The sequence below is a fragment of the Canis lupus genome, chromosome 32 (genome assembly GCF_048164855.1).
Source record: "Canis lupus baileyi chromosome 32, mCanLup2.hap1, whole genome shotgun sequence".
NCBI lineage: Eukaryota > Metazoa > Chordata > Mammalia > Carnivora > Canidae > Canis > Canis lupus.
The window spans coordinates 31,057,964-31,075,504 of record NC_132869.1 but is presented as its reverse complement, the minus strand read 5'-3'; the positions used below and the strand labels follow the sequence as shown (position 1 = coordinate 31,075,504).

At 50.2% G+C, this 17,541-nt stretch overlaps 1 protein-coding gene across 34 annotated transcripts in view; it reads right to left on the bottom strand.

Moving 5' to 3' along the window:
• TPM1 (tropomyosin 1) overlaps window positions 1-16,019 on the bottom strand; it is a 28,538-nt gene extending 12,519 nt beyond the window's left edge. For 8 of the 34 annotated variants that reach the window (XM_072808999.1, XM_072808992.1, XM_072809004.1 and 5 more), the window contains exons 1-3: window positions 15,761-16,015; window positions 14,515-14,640; window positions 1,793-1,926 (exon numbers count right to left, since the gene is read on the bottom strand). In XM_072808999.1, the coding sequence (XP_072665100.1) occupies window positions 1,793-1,926; window positions 14,515-14,640; window positions 15,761-15,874 (374 nt within the window). In that variant the 5' untranslated portion in view covers window positions 15,875-16,015. Of the gene's footprint in view, window positions 1-1,792; window positions 1,927-9,920; window positions 10,122-14,514; window positions 14,965-15,760 lie in introns of those variants that run through there. The other 26 variants (XM_072809012.1, XM_072809015.1, XM_072809014.1 and 23 more) reach the window with 9 other exon arrangements.
• Between the last annotated feature and the right edge of the window lie 1,522 nt (window positions 16,020-17,541).

The window sequence follows — 17,541 nt, the reverse complement described above, 5'->3', positions numbered from 1 at the left end:
ATAGGAAACTGCTGATACTTGACTGCATCAGATCTGTAAAAATGGCAATTTCCTATGGGTCAACCGATACTTTAGATAAGAAACTATGAATTCTGCCTTTAATAGAATTCTTTCACCATAGAGGTGTTGAGACACACGGATACCGTTGTCTATGCTGAACATGTATGTTTGGTGTTAAGTTTTGGAAAACGTGAATTGTTCCGTGATATGTTCAGTTTATGGCATATGTTTTTTTTTGTTTTTGTTTTTTTTTTTTTTAGAAGATTTTATTTATTCATGGGGGGAGGGGGCAGAGACACACGCAGAGGGAGAAGCAGGCTCCATGCAGGGAGCCTGTCATGGGACTTGATCCCGGGTCTCCAGGATCAGGCCCTGGGCTGAAGGCGGCGCTAAACCGCTGAGCCACCTGGGCTGCCCAAGGCATAAGTCATGTTAAAACGGGATTCATTTAATAAAATCTGAGCAGGCAGTTCAGATAAATAAACCAGTAGTTTTGGATGAAGTACTATGGTATATATTAGGAAACCAAGATTCACGTCTTGGCTTAGCCATAAATTCGTTGTGAGACTTTGGATGGGTCGCATTAACCGATGAGTCCTCCTTTTCTCATTTGTAAAACGAAGGGATGGGGTAAGTCATCTCTAAATTCCTTTTTCCTACAAACTCTAACATTGCCAGACTGTCTTTTAGGCTCACTAACAAGTATATTTCAGGAAGGATCAGCCACAAAACCACTGGTATGTGTGCACTGTAAGAGATGATGAGTCATCTTAAGGAATTCCAACACTCTCCATTAGAGAAGAAACAATAAGCAACAGTGAATAATGAACTGGAAACTTCAACTTAAAAGCTTCTTTAATCTTCAAGTCTGAAATTACTCTCTATCCCTGGTGGCAGGGAGCAGAAACTCACTTCTATCTAAGAGGGAGAAATGGAAAGAATGGCTGATGGCATTCACCTGCCCAGGTCATAGCACGGATACACTCTCCCCGGGTTCTGAACCACCACACCACTCTCTCATCCTTCTAGCAGAACTCTCTAGTCTCAATGAGTCATGCTTGGAATGCTTCTATGTAATAGGAATATATGAACTTGAATGGTTGAGCATAAGAAAGAGTATCTTCTAGGATACGTGGAGTTGTGCGTCTATATGGCCATGGTTTTCCTTTACTACCACAAAGCTGAATCTTGGAGTAGTAAGTCAGGAAGAGCCAGGTTACAGGGAGCGGGCTCAGAATACACAGGTTTCTTCTGTATTTACATGTGCATGAGTGTCTTATCAGCAGTACTAAGTCCAAAACAATTTACTGTCACAGATCATATTACTGTTTTATCTGTGCTTCCTCTTCCACTTATTTTTAGGGTTATTTAACAATTGAGAGTCCCTGGTTCATTTATCAAGGCCCAGTCTCCGCTGTGTATTTTAAAATAAAGTTTATCTTTTAAAAAATGCCTAATTGCTCTGTGGTCAGCAGGAGCTGAATGAACCAAGAGGCATCCCTAGAATGTCTGGTTTAAATGTCCATCTCCTTTGCTGGACAGGGAGCTGCATGAGGGCAGGAATAGGATCTTTTTCTTCTTTGTAACCTCGGGGTTTAAAAATAGCACTTGGCACACAGGTATCCCACTAATGTTAAACAAACAAACCCAGTAAAGTTATATCTGGGATTGAACGAGGAAATGATCCCCCCAAGGGACTGTAAAACTCCTAAGCCCCAGATCAGAGAAGCCTCCCTGTCGCACCCAGAAGGGAGGCCTGTGCAGAAAGATGGGCTGGGAGAGGCACCCTCACCTCTCGCTCTCGTCCGCTGCCTTCTCAGCCTCCTCCAGCTTCTGCAAAGCTGTTGCCAGTCGCTCCTGGGCACGATCCAACTCTTCCTCAACCAGCTGGATGCGTCTGTTCAGAGAAGCTACATCGGCTTCAGCCTAGGCAGAGAGAATGAAAGGCATTTCAGGCTGGGAGAGAAAAGTGAGGGGAGTGCCTTCAGGAAGTGGTGGAGCCTGAAACACAGATTTCAGACAGGAAGCCTGGCCCCGTGGGGACCTACCTCCAAGGGCACCACCTGCCCTGGTCAACTCTGGAGTTCTGTGAGGCTATGATGATTTGATACAATGAACTGGTGTGTTTACAAGTCTGCACATACAGTTTTCAGTGGCCAGAGGGACTGTGAACGAGCGCACTCTCTCACTGGGTTCTTTTCTTCTTTGGAACTTCCACACTGACCCTGACTGCCACTGCGGCCACCTCACTCACAGAGGGGTGACGGGGTGGGGGCCGAACAGAGGCAGCACTTACCCGGGCTCGGCCACACAAGATAAGAGCATGACAGCCAGAAACCAGACTCAGGAGTCTGCCTTCCCCCTTCTCCTGGCCATTGGCTCAAAGGAGTCTTATAAAGGAACTAAAATAATTAAAATCAGCCATTCTTCTTCTTTTTTTTAAATATTTATTTATTTCTACTCAATGTGGGGCTTGAACTCATGACCCCAAGATCAAGAGTCATGTACATACTCTACCAACCGAGCCAGTCAGGCGCCCCTCCCCCCCTTTTAAAGATTGTATTTATTTATTCATGATACACACACACACACAGAGACAGAGGCAGAGACACAGGCAGAGGGTGAAGCAGGCTCCATGCAGGGAGCCCGACGTGGGACTCGATCCCGGGTCTCCAGGATCACACCCTGGGCTGAAGGCGGCACTAAACTCTAAGCCACCCGGGCTGCCCAAATTCAGCCATTGTAAACTATACACCCTACAGATACAAGGAAATCTAGTAACCCCCCCCCTCCTCCACCCTCTTTTCAGCAACCGGTGTAGAAGAACTCGGCCACCCTAGAACAGGGCCAAGACAAATTTCCCAAGTGTTTTTGAGATAAGCTTACTGGCATTTCTTACAAGGTTGCTACTAGAAAAGTTTCAAACTCCTTAAGGAGGAAAGCAGTACAGAGACTATTTTTATTGATATCTGTATCCAAATTAAGATGTTTCTTTTTTGGGGATGCAATGATTGCTTACTATTATAAACACTTGCTATTATGAGCTTCAGAACACTTGTAGGACTGTGATGGCCCACTGCAGACACTTGCATTGGTGTCTGTTTAAATACTATGTGTGGAAGTCAAAGCTAGGACTTACTAATCAGGTTCCATTTCCTCAACCACATCCACTTTGAATATGTGGGTATCATGGAGTGATCAAGTTTTCAGGACACTTGAGAGATTTCTAAAAACTAAGATACATACTTAAGCACCCATGCTAGTTCTATCTATATTCCCATCTTCTTTACTCAACAGGAAGCTTCTTACATGTAGGGAGTCACAGTTCTCTGCACACAATATGGGCTCAGTAAATGTCTACTGAATAAAACAAGTAAAACCAACCTAATTTAAACAAAAGAAACTTTCTTAGCTCAGGGACCCATGATATACAAAGTTTGAAAGACCCATACATAGTTAGAGTCTGTGATTACGGCCTTGAATGAAATTAATACGAGAACATTCAACCATTTGCCCATCAGGATTTGTAAAATTTTTTAAATGCCAAGTTTTGTCTAGGGAAGAGGTGATTAGGGCACCTCCAACTGGGGTGAAGGACTTTACAAAAAAAAAATTCAAATATACTTTTATCTTGTCAAAAATTAACTATGTAATAATAACTGGCTGACGAGACAGGGCATGAGGAAGAGGGAAATGGATCCGAGGACGACAGTTTACAACCACACTGGCCTACACGGTAAATCCTTCCCAGTGCACAGCTAGTAATGGGTTCTGCTAAATCTAATGGGCAGGTGAGTATGGGTTTTTTCTAGAGGAGGGGGGAGGGTAATAGGGACGATAAATTTCTTATGTAGAAGCAACTGTCTTCTCAACCTTATTTTTTCAAAATTGGAAGGAAGTATACATTAAAAGGGTCAACTTTTGGGTCAGATCTGCTTTGGTCACTGTTCTGTATTTTCCATTTCTAGTAAGATTCTATGTCCTTTATGAATGAGGGTAGAGGGAGATAAGCAAGTCTGAAAGTTGAAAACAAAACGAAGAGCAAAACCAAAAATACTGTAGTATAATGTCTATGTCATGTACTCAAAAGTATTAGTCTCCTCCCCTTCTTTCATAATTATTATTTTAAATATGAAGGCAAGTATCCTTGTTACAAGTGCTGTGGCCAGAGAAATGTCAACAAGATTTTCTCTATAATGTTTTCTTGTAGCCACCACATTTTAAATTTCTGCTTTCTGTTTCATCTGGGCCCCAACCTTGAGGACTTTGTACTCACAGGAAGAAGCCTGTTTATGCTCTAGGGAAACGACCTTCAGAGTGACAGGGCAACCTAGGTCCCTGGCTTCTCACCCAGCTGGGGCACCAGAGGGGAAAGACCAATGCTTGTTCTTGCCACTCTACACAAGATTCCTTGACCTGAAAGGTTCTCCTCATCAGTCTCTATCTTCCCTCTTATTGCCTCTAACTCTAACCATTCTTCCTTTAGTCCTGGACCCTGTTTTATAAATGTCACTGTTTCCCTGGGAGCATGTTGCAGAACCTTAGACTTCCCGACATTATGGGTTGGGTCCTGCAGGAATATCGCCCAAGAGGGCCTCATCCAGGGCACCCAAGGAACAGCTGGGAATGGAGGTCCATTCTAGGAGCCAGGACTAGAGAGATCACACCTGTGGGTGGTTCACAAAATGGGGTCTCAATTGTTTTAAAGGTCCCTAGGCATCATTCAGCAGTTCCCACAACTGGCTGAGTACCAGAATCCACTAGGAGGTGCGCGTTAACAATGCAAACTTTCAGGCCCCATCCCCGGAGATTCTGACTCAGGAGGTCAGAGGGGAGGGCAGGCATCTGCATATAAGCAACCTGTTCCATTCCTGCACCTTCCCTGCCCCACCATCCACAGCAGCTGGCAAATCTTTTGGGAACTACTCTCTGAGCTCTCTGTTCAAAAGAATTTTTGATAGAGGATTTTGATAGAGGATTTTTGATAGAGGGCTGACTATGCTCAGGCCGTACAGCCATCAGTGGGAGAACAAGACTAGAACCCCAGTTGCCTGGGTCCTCACGTGTGGGCTCTGTTACTTCTCCTGGCCTCCAGGAATCTCACGACAGCGCTGGATTGGTGGTTCTTACCCCGGGTGCCTTCTGTCTTCCTAAATCAGAATGGGAGATCCTCTACAGCCTCCACTAACACAACTACCCACACAAAAGCAAGGCTTCCGCAACAGAGGATAGCCAGTACTAGTGAAGTTACTATATTGAACGCCATCCTCTTAAACAAGTCCTCTCAGTCCTTTCAGAAATAACTTCATCACGCAGCACTCATGGGTGAGTGACGCCTCCTATAGGGACACAGGGCATTTGCTCTCAAGCCAGGAAATCAATGCCTGCTGCTCCTGGGGTTTCCCAGGACAGGCTAAGGTGCTTATAGGCTACAGCTGGGACCTGAGAGCAGTGTCTTGGGGTACATCTGTCCCCATGAAAGCCTTCTCTGGGAAAAATCTGGACTCTTACCAGCTTCTCAAGCCCTACCATATTGGTATGGTTGCAATGTTGTTTGGGTCCCTAGAATTCAAATGAAGTTTAATTCCACAAATAAATTAAGGGTACTTCTCTCAATTTTTGTGTGTGTATGTATTTGGGATTATGCCCTTTGTTCAGAAGGCCCCTACGTGGGGCGCCTGGGTGGCTGAGCGGTAGAGCATCTGCCTTTGGCTCAGGGCATGATCTCGGTCCATGAAGTTCTGCATCAGGCTCCCTGCAAGAAGCCAGCTCCTCCCTCTATGTCTCTGCCTCTCTCTCTGGGTCTCTCATGAATAAAATAAAATTAAATTAAAAATAAATAAAAAACAAAAGGCCCCCCTCACCTTTAATGGCTTTTATTCCTGGTGTTTTTTTTTTTTTTTTTTTTTTTTTTTTTTAAAGTTTTGAGGTTTATTTAGGTATTCTCTAAGGTTCCTTTCATCACAGAACCTGGGCAGTCTACTTAAGATTTAGCCTGTGTTTACCTCTGTCAGTACAAGCCCACAGCCACATGAGTAGCTGTTATTTTAAAAGCACATATAAATAAGGCATTTGGGAAGGGTCAAGACCCAAGAAGTAAATTATTTCCAGGCATGGAAATCACCCTCAGTGTGCTGGGTTAGCTTCTTCTAACAACGGCTGTGTGTTGACACTGCTGGTGGAGTCTTTCAGTTTGGGATGCTAGTTTCTTTTATTTCAAAAGTGCTATTGTGTCCCAACGTGTAATGAGCTACTCAGAAGAGACTGCTATATTAGTAAAGGCTACCAATTATCTTCCTGCAGATCTGTTGTTAAACAATCACCAGACACTTTGCAGTTGTGCCTGCCCTGTCCCCTCACCCAACCCGAAGGTACTAGCTGCCCACACAGAAAACAAGGGTAGGTACACAACTGCCCCCCACCCAATACAGTACGGTACTACACAGAAATCAAGGGTGTGGCCACCTCAATACAGCAAAATATTACTCCAAATCAGATTTGAAAGAAAACTTTTAGGCCTAGATTTTCATGAAATCCAGATGTTACAGCCAACACAACTAAAAACAAAACAAAAAACAAAAAAACAGCAATGATGTTTACTTTAAAAAAGCATTCTAGGCGATCCCTGGGTGGCTCAGCGGTTTAGTGCCTGCCTTCAGCCCAGGGCGTGATTCTGGAGTCCTGGGATCGAGTCCCATGTTGGGCTCCCTGCATGGAGCCTGCTTCTCACTCTGCCTGTGTCTCTGCCTCTGTCTCTCATGAATAAATAATTTTTTTAAAAAAAAAGCATTCTAGTTAAGACTATTAAGAAAAAAATAACTGTAGGAGAATAACAAATAATATTCTATCCTAAAAAGTGATCCTCTGGAATATGTTTTCAAAGTCCTGCCTGAACCAGCGGTGGAACATGGGATGATCAAAGGTCAAGCATTTTTATTTCATGCAAACTGTAGTTATACAGAGAAGGTTTCACCCAACTTGCTGTGTAAGACCAAGTGTCTACGGCCAAGTTAAACTTATGCCCTTATATGGTAAGGAAAGAGGAAAAAAACCACTGAGGACATTAAGGGGCACTCCCATGGATAACAGATAAACACAACCTCCTCTATCTGTGCCAAAGCCTATAATTTATGAGGCATATTTGTATAATGAGGGAGAACGGACAAGAACAGGGCATTGTAGTGCCCTTGCCTTGCCTACATATCAAAACAGACATCATGAGTGTATATTCCAGTTACTGCCAGTAACTGGGGGTGCCAGTGTGAGCACAAAGCACACTCTCGAGCTTCCTGGTCCCAGAGATATTTACCAACTTGAAAGTGGAAGAGGACAGGGGATTTTTATAAATTGGTTATTTCCCACAATTTAATAAAACTATCAGTTCAAAACCTATAGGCTACAACTTTAAGTCTCCTTGTTTGCTGGACTGCTATCCACAAAGGAGGAAAGACTGGCTCCTTCTTGCTACTTTTTCCTTTGATAATGACAACAAACATACAAAACCCTGGTGGGTCACAAGACCTAGAGTCAATCATTCTATCAAGCAAAGTATCCTCATTCCAACCGTTTCAAGGGCCCACACACCTTGGAAAAACAAACCAGTAGGAAATAAGTGATAGCCAAATTTTCCAAGGTAAGTGCTGCCATAATAGGGCCAATTAACTATAGCATGTCTGAACTTTTGAGAATAAGAACTTAGGGCCAACTCTCCAGTCAAATATTTTTTGCAGTGGCTCATGATTCTGACTCTAAACCTCTATCTTTGCTGCCAAGAGAAACTGTGACTACTAGCTTACCTCACAGCGCCGTCTGACAACTACCAAGAGGCTGGCTTCAATAAGCTACTTCCAAGGTCCAGCTGCAGAAGTCAGAGCAACTCTCAATCTGAAGTGGTCTCTTTAATGGTCTGATTCAGTTCTCAAACTGCTATCTTAAAAGGTTCTGTGTCCAGTCACCTGGATGGAGTGTTTTCCAAATTACTTTTAAAAACCCAGCCCAATTAAACCACTTTAAGCACAGAACTTTGAAAAGAATCAAAGCATCATCTCCAGCCAACAGACACAGGAAGACTACGGTTACGAAAATGATGCAGAGGAGTAGAAGAGTAACAACATGCCCTTCATAAAAATTAATCTTCTGCGTCTAACATCAATTACTGGGACAGAAGTTAATAAATACAAGGCTCTCCTGTATAGGACCACATATTCCCTTTCTTAGGAGGGTGAGGGGAGTTCTACTGACTTCTGCCACTAATGCCACTTCAGCCAAACGTTTCCTCCAGTCTGTCCACGTCCTCTCTCCATTCAAGTTCCAAAAGAAAAAAAATTGATTAAAGAAAAGCATTTACATGGAGCATTTTAAAATGCAGTGAAACGTCCAGGCCATTCTTAAGACCCTCTGATAGGTGAAGGCAAAGGGGGCAACAGGCAAAGCCAAGTGCTGTGCAATTTTAACACCAGCTGACACCTAGTACTTAATCTGTTGCCCATACACTGCTGTACCTTCTTTACACATACTAATTCCTCTCGCTACCTTAACCGGCAGGTACTAGTATTATCCACATTTTAAAGTTAGGGATCTGAGAGACGGAGAAGTTAATGTGCCCAGTGTCTCACAGGTAGTAAATAGCAGAAGCCAGAATTCAAGTTCTGGCAGTCTGGGTCCAGAGTTCTCATTCTTATCCATCTTGTTCTATTAGCTTTAATGGTTCAAGGACAGCTGTTAGCCAATCAGAGAGGGCCCTGGAATCAATTTATTGCCCTGCCAAATTCAGAGGTATCTATGCGGTCTCTGCTGACCTGTTCTCAAGAAAATTATCTTTTGCTGATTGATTTCCTGATTCCCGTCTGCATTTCATCTGAAATCTCCTCCAGCTAGGCCTTCCTCCTAAGAGAATCCATTGCTTCCCTGTATTTTATGCAAAACAGGTCTTGAAGTTTCTGCAGCCAGCCATATTGCAGTTACAAACACCTAACGAATGCAATTTACTCAACTCTGAATGGGTCCATATTAAGCACAGCTGGGCACCTTATTATGTTTGTTGTAAAATTCCCAAGGTGTTTGAGCATCCTGATTTAAAACACAGGCTCAAAAACCAACAAATAGTAAATGCCCGGACTACCTCTGAAATCCTATTCCTGTTTGTTGGATACGTTTGCCTTAGCAGAAAGGAAGGAAGCCAGGTATTACATTCACCATGGGGGAGGGGGAAGCCGGCAGGAGAATACACCCAATAATCGCTGACATTCAGCCAACTTTTTTCAATACTCGGTAACAAAGGAATGTCTGTAGAAGACCACTGGGGAGGAGGGTTGGCTAATACAAAGGGAAAAGGTGCACGGGTCACATATTCTTGTCTGAACCCGGCGCTGTCAAGGTCTCCACCACCACAAAGAAACAGGCTTCCAGAAAACCAATGGTCACTGGGGACGGACTTTAGCATCCCCAGGCCCCAAAGTCTAGCAGCACCCCAGACTTGCCCGGTCGGCGCCCCTTTTCCAAAGGGACAGATTTCCGCAAGGTTTTCCCTCTTCCCTCCCCACCCTCGGGGTAAATACTGCCAGCAGCGCAAAGTGCACATCCCGGGGGACCCCAGACACCGGGGCCGAATGCAAATAACCCCAGAGTAGAGCCTTTTCTGGGAAACTGCTGCTTCCAGAACCTTCTCAAGACAACTGCTGCTTTCCCTTGGGGCTTTTACTTTAAAGCAGCTGAGATGCAAAGGAAGGGCTGCAAAGAACAGGCGGGGCCGCTCCCCCGAGCCAGAAGCCGGCTGCCCCAGGTGCGCCAGGTGCGCCCCCGCGGGCGTGGGGGTGGGGGTGGGGGTGGGGGCGGGGGCGGGGGCAGGTGGGCTCCGGGAGGCCCTGCACCGCGCGGCGGGCCCGGCGGGCGGGCGGGGGCGGGATGCGTGGGCCCCTTACGGTCTCCCTCAGCTTCCTCTCGTAGTCCAGCTCGCGCTGCAGGCTGCCCGCGCGCTCCTCCGCCGCGTCCGCCTGCTCCTGCAGGCTCCGGATCTTCCGCCGCACCGCCTCCAGCGAGCTGCTCCCGGCCATGGCTCGGGGCGGCGGCGGGCTGCGCGGGCAGAGGCCGGTGCTGCGCTCCCGCCGCCGCGGCCGCACTCCCGAGCGCCGGCCGCCCCGCCCCGCCCAGGCCGCGCCGCGCGACCGCGGCGCCCCCAGCGGCCCAGGAGCAGCCCGGAAGTGGCGGGCTCCCGGGCGGCGCAGGCGAACCGCGGGCCGGTGCGCGAGCGCCGCGGGCGGGGCGGGGCGGGGCGGGGCGGGGCGCGCGCCGCGGGAGGCACTGCGCATGCTCGCGGCGGCGGGGCCCGCGGAGGTGCCGCGCGAGCCGGGGGCCGCCTGCGGAGCCGCGCACGGCCGGGAGCGAGGACTTGGGGCTCCGCGGCGACGCGGGGGAGCGGACCTGGCTGCGGAGCGCGACGGTGCCGCCTGCCGGCGACGGGAGCACGGCGCTCGGGCGTTCTGGGTGCCCTCGCCCGAGAGGGAGAGAAGCGGAGCCAGAGGTTTGGGGCCTGAAACGCGTCCCCAAAGGGGCCGTGCCTCGCTGCCCAGAAGCCCAGCACGCCCGAGCCGGACCACAGCAACCTTCCTCCCTCGCCGCGCTCGCGAAGCGAAAACCACTAACATACTGCATTGTGGTTAGACCTGCCGAGCGCAGGCTTCCTGGGTTCGAATCCGCTCCTGGGTCTCTCCTGGCTGTTGACTTTGGCCAAATAACCGGACTTTTCTGGGCTTCGTCTGTAAGCATGGGTTAACAGGAGCACTTTCCTCATAGGGCAGTGGTGAGGGTTGTGAAATACAAAGCGCTTAACACAATACATCGTACATAGTTAAGTGGTGGCTTTAAGTGAATAAAACAAATGCAGGCACTGGCTTAAGATGCAGGCGGGGCGCATCCCCGGCTGTGTTCTCAGGGCCCCGAGCCTCTTTGGGGCTCGTTTTCCATAAAAACAATCGTCTCGAGGATCCCTTATACTTACAAACTTCTCTGGTTTTAGGTCAGCCTCAAAGATCTGGGATCTGACCGATTCTGGGCTGGACTGGGAGGTCTTTAAAAGGCACAAGCGTGAAGGCTACAGAACCCTAATAGAGCCTCTGGCTCCAGCTGGATGAAAACCCAGTTTCTGGGAACCATCCTCAGCCAATTCTTCCACTGGGCCATGTATTTAAGAACCTCCTAGGGGCACCCGGGTGGCTCAGGGGTTGAGCCGTCTGCCTTAGGCTTGGGTCGTGATCCCGGGGTCCTCGGATGGAGGCCCCATTGGGCTCCCTCTGCCTATGTCTCTGCCTCTCTCTCTCTGTTATGAATAAAATCTTTAAAAAGAATAAATGCTTTCTATGTGTCATGGCTTTCTTCCTCACCTTTCTCGCAGGAAGCCCTTCAAGTCAATTTCTGATGTGTTTAAGTGTGGGAATAATGAAGAAAAAACGTACTTGACGACCCTCTCCTCCTCCTCCTCCTCTTCCTCCTCCAAAGCCCTAACAACGAACCTCCTGTGCTCTCCAGACTCATTTTCTTTGGACTTTGTCAGGTCTCTACTGAGTCTCAGAAACCTCTGCAGGTGCCCCCACGTCCTGTAGGTGGAGCCTCTCGCTTTGTTTCCAACACAGTTCATCTAGTCCGGCGGGAGGTTACAACTTTTCCCCTAGAGTACACAGTGAGCCTCCAACTTTGAAAGTGGAGGATGGGGGCGTCTGGGGACGTCCCCGGAGGAGCCAGGGAAACTGCTGGACATTTGCAAGTGCTCTCCGCAGCCAACTAATGACTTAATGTCCTGCTTTTCAAACACCTGGGAAAGACAGTTGCAGGTGAGTTCATTTTCACGCTGATGTCATTATACAAGAGTTTAGGACAGTTCTCAACCTTGGCTGCACATTTAAAAAATACTAATGCGTGGGTTCCACTCCCAGAGATTCTGCTTTAATTGAGCTGGGGTGCAGCCTGGATTCTAGGGTTTTAAAACTTCCCTAGGAGATTCTGTTTACATAAGGTTGAGAATCGCTGATGTAGGAAGCAAAGACCTACAAGGACTAAAGACTCACATTCTGCAGATAACTGACACATCACAATTATTGGGGCAGGGGTGGGAGGCCAGATAGAAAATGTTCAGCCTCATTCAGGTAGAACACCAAAAAAAATTCAGACCAAAACCATCAGGGTGGGATCCCTGGGTGGCGCAGCGGTTTAGCGCCTGCCTTTGGCCCAGGGCGCGATCCTGGAGACCCGGGATCGAATCCCACGTCAGGCTCCCGGTGCATGGAGCCTGCTTCTCCCTCTGCCTGTGTCTCTGCCTCTCTCTCTCTCTGTGACTATCATAAATAAATAAAAATTAAAAAAAAAAAAACCATCAGGGTGCTACCTTGTAAATCACAATCTTTTAAGCTAGGAAGACCCCTACGTCTGGAATAAGATTTACAAAGTATGTTGGTAAATAAGTAGAAAAATGTTTTTAGTAGTAGGAAAATATGGAAATGCTTTTACACTGCTGAGTAATGACAGCGAAGTGTCCTAATTCCAAGTGTAATACGATTCTACTTCAGGAAGCTGACCTCCTACCTCCCTCTTTCTCTAGTGATATCAGTCTCTTCCTCCTTAAGTCTTGACGATTTTTACTAGTTGGGAATCACTTTAAACATAGCATTTCTTCGCAAATGTTCTTCTTCAACATCCCTACAGTTTCTAAACAACCTAAAAGGTCCTAAAAGGGAAGATGATCAATATATACTACCCCCCCCCCACAAAAAAAAGTGCCATATTAAGCATAGTTTTCCGGTAGAAAAAAAGAACCAAAACAGTTTCAAAAATTCCCCTCCCCTGTTAACCACGCCCCTGCCCAAGGTGGCTTTAAATATCCTCATTTCCATTTCTGCCCCACCTCATACCAGCATTCCCTTAAACAAGACTTTTCAATAAAGACATGATAGCGCTGCATAGTTACAATAATTATGATCTTTTTTCCCCTCTAAGAATTGTAGTAGCTTTTTTCTCCTTCTCTTGCCTTCAGTCTTACAGGGCTATTTTCAAATTCTCTGCATTCTTTTCCTTATAAGGACTATCTCTCCTTGATCTATCAGCGGCTCTTTTGAAAAAGCCAAATAAACGTCCTGCTGGACAATTTGGGGGAGACAGACATCCTCCATTTAACCTTATACGGAGCAGACATCTGATCTACATTATACAAAGCAGGCGCAGTTGTATGTGTTTTTTGGCTCTTTTTCTAAAGCCAGGTAGTTTGTAGCTTTAATGTTTTAGCTAAGTCAGTGCTTCTGTGAACCCCTTTTCCAGTAATCTTGACGGCGATTGGAGTATTTTTGTTGATTCTAAATGTCCGATGTCTGGATTTCTCATTTATAAAGCATGCCTGGAGATTACATTTTAAGCCTTTCGTGCCACAAAAAGCCTTTACTGGTTTCAAGAACCCAAGACCCTCCAGCAATTTGCATTTTCCTCTCCTACAAGAAATTCTGCCATTGTGCTTGGTAGTTCAACTTCTGGGCACAGCTTTCCCCGGTGCTCATACATTCTTGGAATTGTTACTAACTTCCCAAGGAATTCTTTCCTAATTGGGCCTCTAGCCTTAATGAGCTTCTACAATGGAATCCAACAGTGTGAAAAGAAGTCGTTCCTTTGGAAATCTAATGCTTGGCTTGACTTAGGGAGCAGACAAGGCAAGCTCTTCGGCTAAAAAGATTCCAAAGGGCAGGGGACAAAGTGCTGGTAGAGTTTTTGCAGTGTGTGCATCACCCCCGAAACTATGTGGTGGTTGTCAGAAGGCTGACAGGTGGGGGTGGGGCAAGCAGGAGGGGCAGGGGGCAGTTAGCTCACTATACCATATAAAGCACTGAGCTATATATAACTCCCAGGGTACTTTCAGGATCTAGTGCTGTCAGACTGCAGACCCAAGCAAGTATCATCTTCCCAGGCAGATCTTAAGGGCTGGATTAAGGTTCCCCTAGTAAGAAAGGAGGCCTCAAGTGTCTCTGCACCCCAGCATCAAGCTCAGCCTTCTAAGTAAAAGTAGTAGCGCCATGTCCTTCCTTCGATTCAGAGACTGGGCCCTCGGTACTCTGACCAGACTCACCATGGAAAACCAGGCATTCCCACCCATCAGAGGCGGCAAAGGAAAGGAAAGAAACTGAGGTATTCTGTTTGCACAAACCTTGATGATGACACCTCAGAGGTCTTCTGCCACCAGGGAGGCAAGGTTCACCTCCAGCATCCAGTTTCAGCCACTCCACTCCCAGCTTCTCACCCACCCACCTCCACCCCCCAGGAGTGGGGGAAAGAAAGAGAAAAAGAAAGAGGAGTGGATGAAATATAAATGAATGTGTGCAACAGGAGTCTGAGGCAGCATCCAGTGCTCTGGGCCATGTCAGGGCTGTGTGCGGGTGTCCAGCAGGAGGAGGCGACCCTCCTCCATTGCTCCTTGGCCATTGTGGTGACCGCAGAGTGGCCACCGGGCAGGAGGTGAGGGAGGTAGTGTGAGCGTGCACTTACGTCAGTGGCCTTTTTCTCCGCCAGCTCCAACTTCTCCTGGGCATCTTTGAGAGCCTCGGAGTATTTGTCCAGTTCATCTTCGGTGCCCTTGAGTTTCTTTTGCAGCGACACCAGCTCATCTTCCAGCTGGGAGTTGGCCGTGGGGGACGGGGAGGGGTGGGGTGGGGGTGCAGCAGGCAGCGTGATCCCGCAGGGGAGGGGTGTGGGTGCACAGAACCAGAAGGACAGGGACAGCGGGAGAGAGAGAGGGAAAGACAGGGAGGGAGAGAGAGAGAGAGACAGAGTTAGCCATTCGTGCGCCGCGCCGCGCCGCGCCCCGGGTACCTTGGCGGCGGTCTCATCCGCGGCCAGGAGGCTGTCCTCCGCCGAGTGCAGCTCCTCCAGCACCCGGTCCCGCTCGTCCTCCGACGCCCGCAGCAGCTTCTCCTTGGCCGCGATGTCCTCCTCCAGCTGGGGGGCAGCGGCGGGCGGGCGCGGGCGGCCGGCACGGACCGGGTGTTAGACACACACACACACACACACACACACACAACACACGAGCGCCTGGTTGGCTGGGGCCCCGGGCTCGGGGCGCCGCCGACTCGGGGTTCGGGGGACTCTCGGTAGCCTCTTCTCCCCCGAAGCTGGAACCGCGCTGCAGGGGCGGCCCACCCTGCACCCCCACCCCCCGCGGGCACAAGGCTCCACACCTGGGGGTGCAGAAACACGCCGCTGTCTCCCTGGCCTTCGGGCCGTATACTCTCTATTCTGTTCCATCTTTGTTCTTAGGAAAAAAAAAAAAAACCCAAAAAACCCAAAACCCAAACCAAAAACAAAACTCCCTGACCCTCCCCTCTCCCCGCCCAGTCTCTAACCCAGGTGAAGCTTTTCTTCTCTGCAGCCTAAAGTCCAGAGGAACTACTAGCACTTTCGGGACTCGACTCCCCGCCCCCCCCCCCGCCCCGCAGTGATCCCCGATCCTGAGGATCAAGTGCCTCTAGGACTTGAGTGGACTTCGAGGGCTCTGGGAAGCGGAGGAGCGAGATAAACGTCCCCCGAGGAGACCAAAAAAGTTAGAATGAGCCGGAGTCTCGCTCGCTGCCCCCTCCGCCTTGCGGGCTGCGCGGCCCCGCCGCCCGGGCTGGAGGGGGGCGGCCGGAGCCCCGGGGGGAGCCCCGGGGGAGCCCCGGGGGGAGCGCGAGGGGGAGCGCGGGGCGCCCAGGGCTCGGGGGCGCCGGCGCGGGCGCAGAGCCGGGGAGGCGCAGACCTGCTTGCTCCTGTCCTCCGCCGCCTTCTTATCGGCCTCCGCCTGCTCGGCTCGATCCAAGGCATTCTCCTTGTCGAGCTTGAGCATCTGCATCTTCTTCTTGATGGCGTCCATGGTGGCGGCGGCTGGGGGCCCTGCGGCTGCGGCGGGAGCGGCGAGGCGAGCGCGCGGCGGGGCGGCCGAGGCGGAGTGCGGGCGCGGAGCCGCCTGCTGCTCCCAGATATGTACTTTCCCAAGGGGGCGACCGCATTCCTCGAGACAGCCAATACTTTTTTGGAAAAGCTTTTTTCTCCGGCCCCTTCCCCCCTCTCCTCCCTCCGCCCCCTGCCCCCTCCCCGCGCCTTCCCGCGGGGGCCGCGCGCCCATTCGCTGCCGCCTGCCGGCCTCCCGGTTGACGGTGGATATGACTATATATGGGGACCCGAGCGCCGAGGCGGCGGCCCGCCGAGGCCGCCCTGTTTCCAAACCTGCGCGCCAGGGAGAGGGCGCCGAGGCCTCGCTGGGGCCGGGCCGGGCCGGCGCTGACCCCTGCTCCGTGCGCCCCGCGCGCCCCGCGCGCCCCCCACCTTCCGGGACCCCAGCCGGGCCCGCCCGAGCCCCAGGAGGCCCGGGGAGCGGGCCAGGTAGTGGGTGCGCGTGGCCCGGAGGGAGCCCCAAGACCCCTGCGCTCTCAGCATCCGGCCCGGGGCGAGGGGTGCGGGGGGTGCGGGTGGGGGGGCGGCAGCCGCCGTGCCCGACCCCAGGCCTGCGCCTTCCCTGCACCCTCCAGGTCCTTCCCCCGCAGCCCCCAGCCGGCCAGGTGTCATCTGGGGGCTCCCTTTCTGGAAGAGGGAAGGGAGCGTTGAGAGCAAGGCCTGGGGGGCTCCTCCTGAGACTTTCCTGCTAGTGCGGGTGGGGGGTGGTGTCTGGGGCTCTGTCTTCTGTGTGAGCTTCTCCCCCGGGGAGGGACAGTCAAAGCCTTCAGGAACACAGGACCCGGTCGGCCTAGGTGTGCTGGGCCTGTGTGTGGCCATACGGCAAAGGGCGGGAGTCGAAGGAAAGGGAACTTTGAGTTTAGACCGAGGCACCGTGGTCCTCGCTCTCTACAGCCAGGAGCCGTGCGACCTCCTCGACAAGTAACTTAGCTTCAGTATCTTTAAATCCAGGGGGTGGATGATCCCTGCCGTGCCTCCAAATCTAACTCCCTGTCATTATTCTTGCACTGATTTTAGGGAGTCGGCCTCTTTCCATGTTTGGGTACTCGGATACCAGGTTGCCAAAACGCTGACCGAGTGTTATCCCAGCTAAGTCATTGTATCCACAGCCTTAGCTCTGAGGAGGGATCAGGTCCAGCTGTGTAGAGTGAGCTCTGCTCGGAGGCAGATGGATTTCCCCTCCATCTCTCGCTCCTCCCTGCCCCCAAGGGGAGGGGAGGGAAGCCTATTCTTTTCTAGAACTTTGGTGGGAGGAGAAGAAAGGGGGCCGCCCTAGGGCCCTGTCTGACACTGGCCAAGGCGGAGTTGGTGAGGGTCTTGTTAACAGTCCCCACAGAGTAATTCACAACCTGTACTACATGGATACCGAATATTCCCCAGACGGTGTCTGAGCTGATTAGGCAGGCCAAACAACTTGTAAGTCCTTCAGAGAATGATCAAGTTCCTCTCCAGGATTTTATCGGGTTTCTTCCACTAACCCGACTGCCCAGGCGGGAAGAAATACCCTGACCTAATGGTCAGAACGTTAGACCCGCGTGCACAGGACCTGGTGGCACAGAAATTCACCAGGATCCTTTAATCACCTTC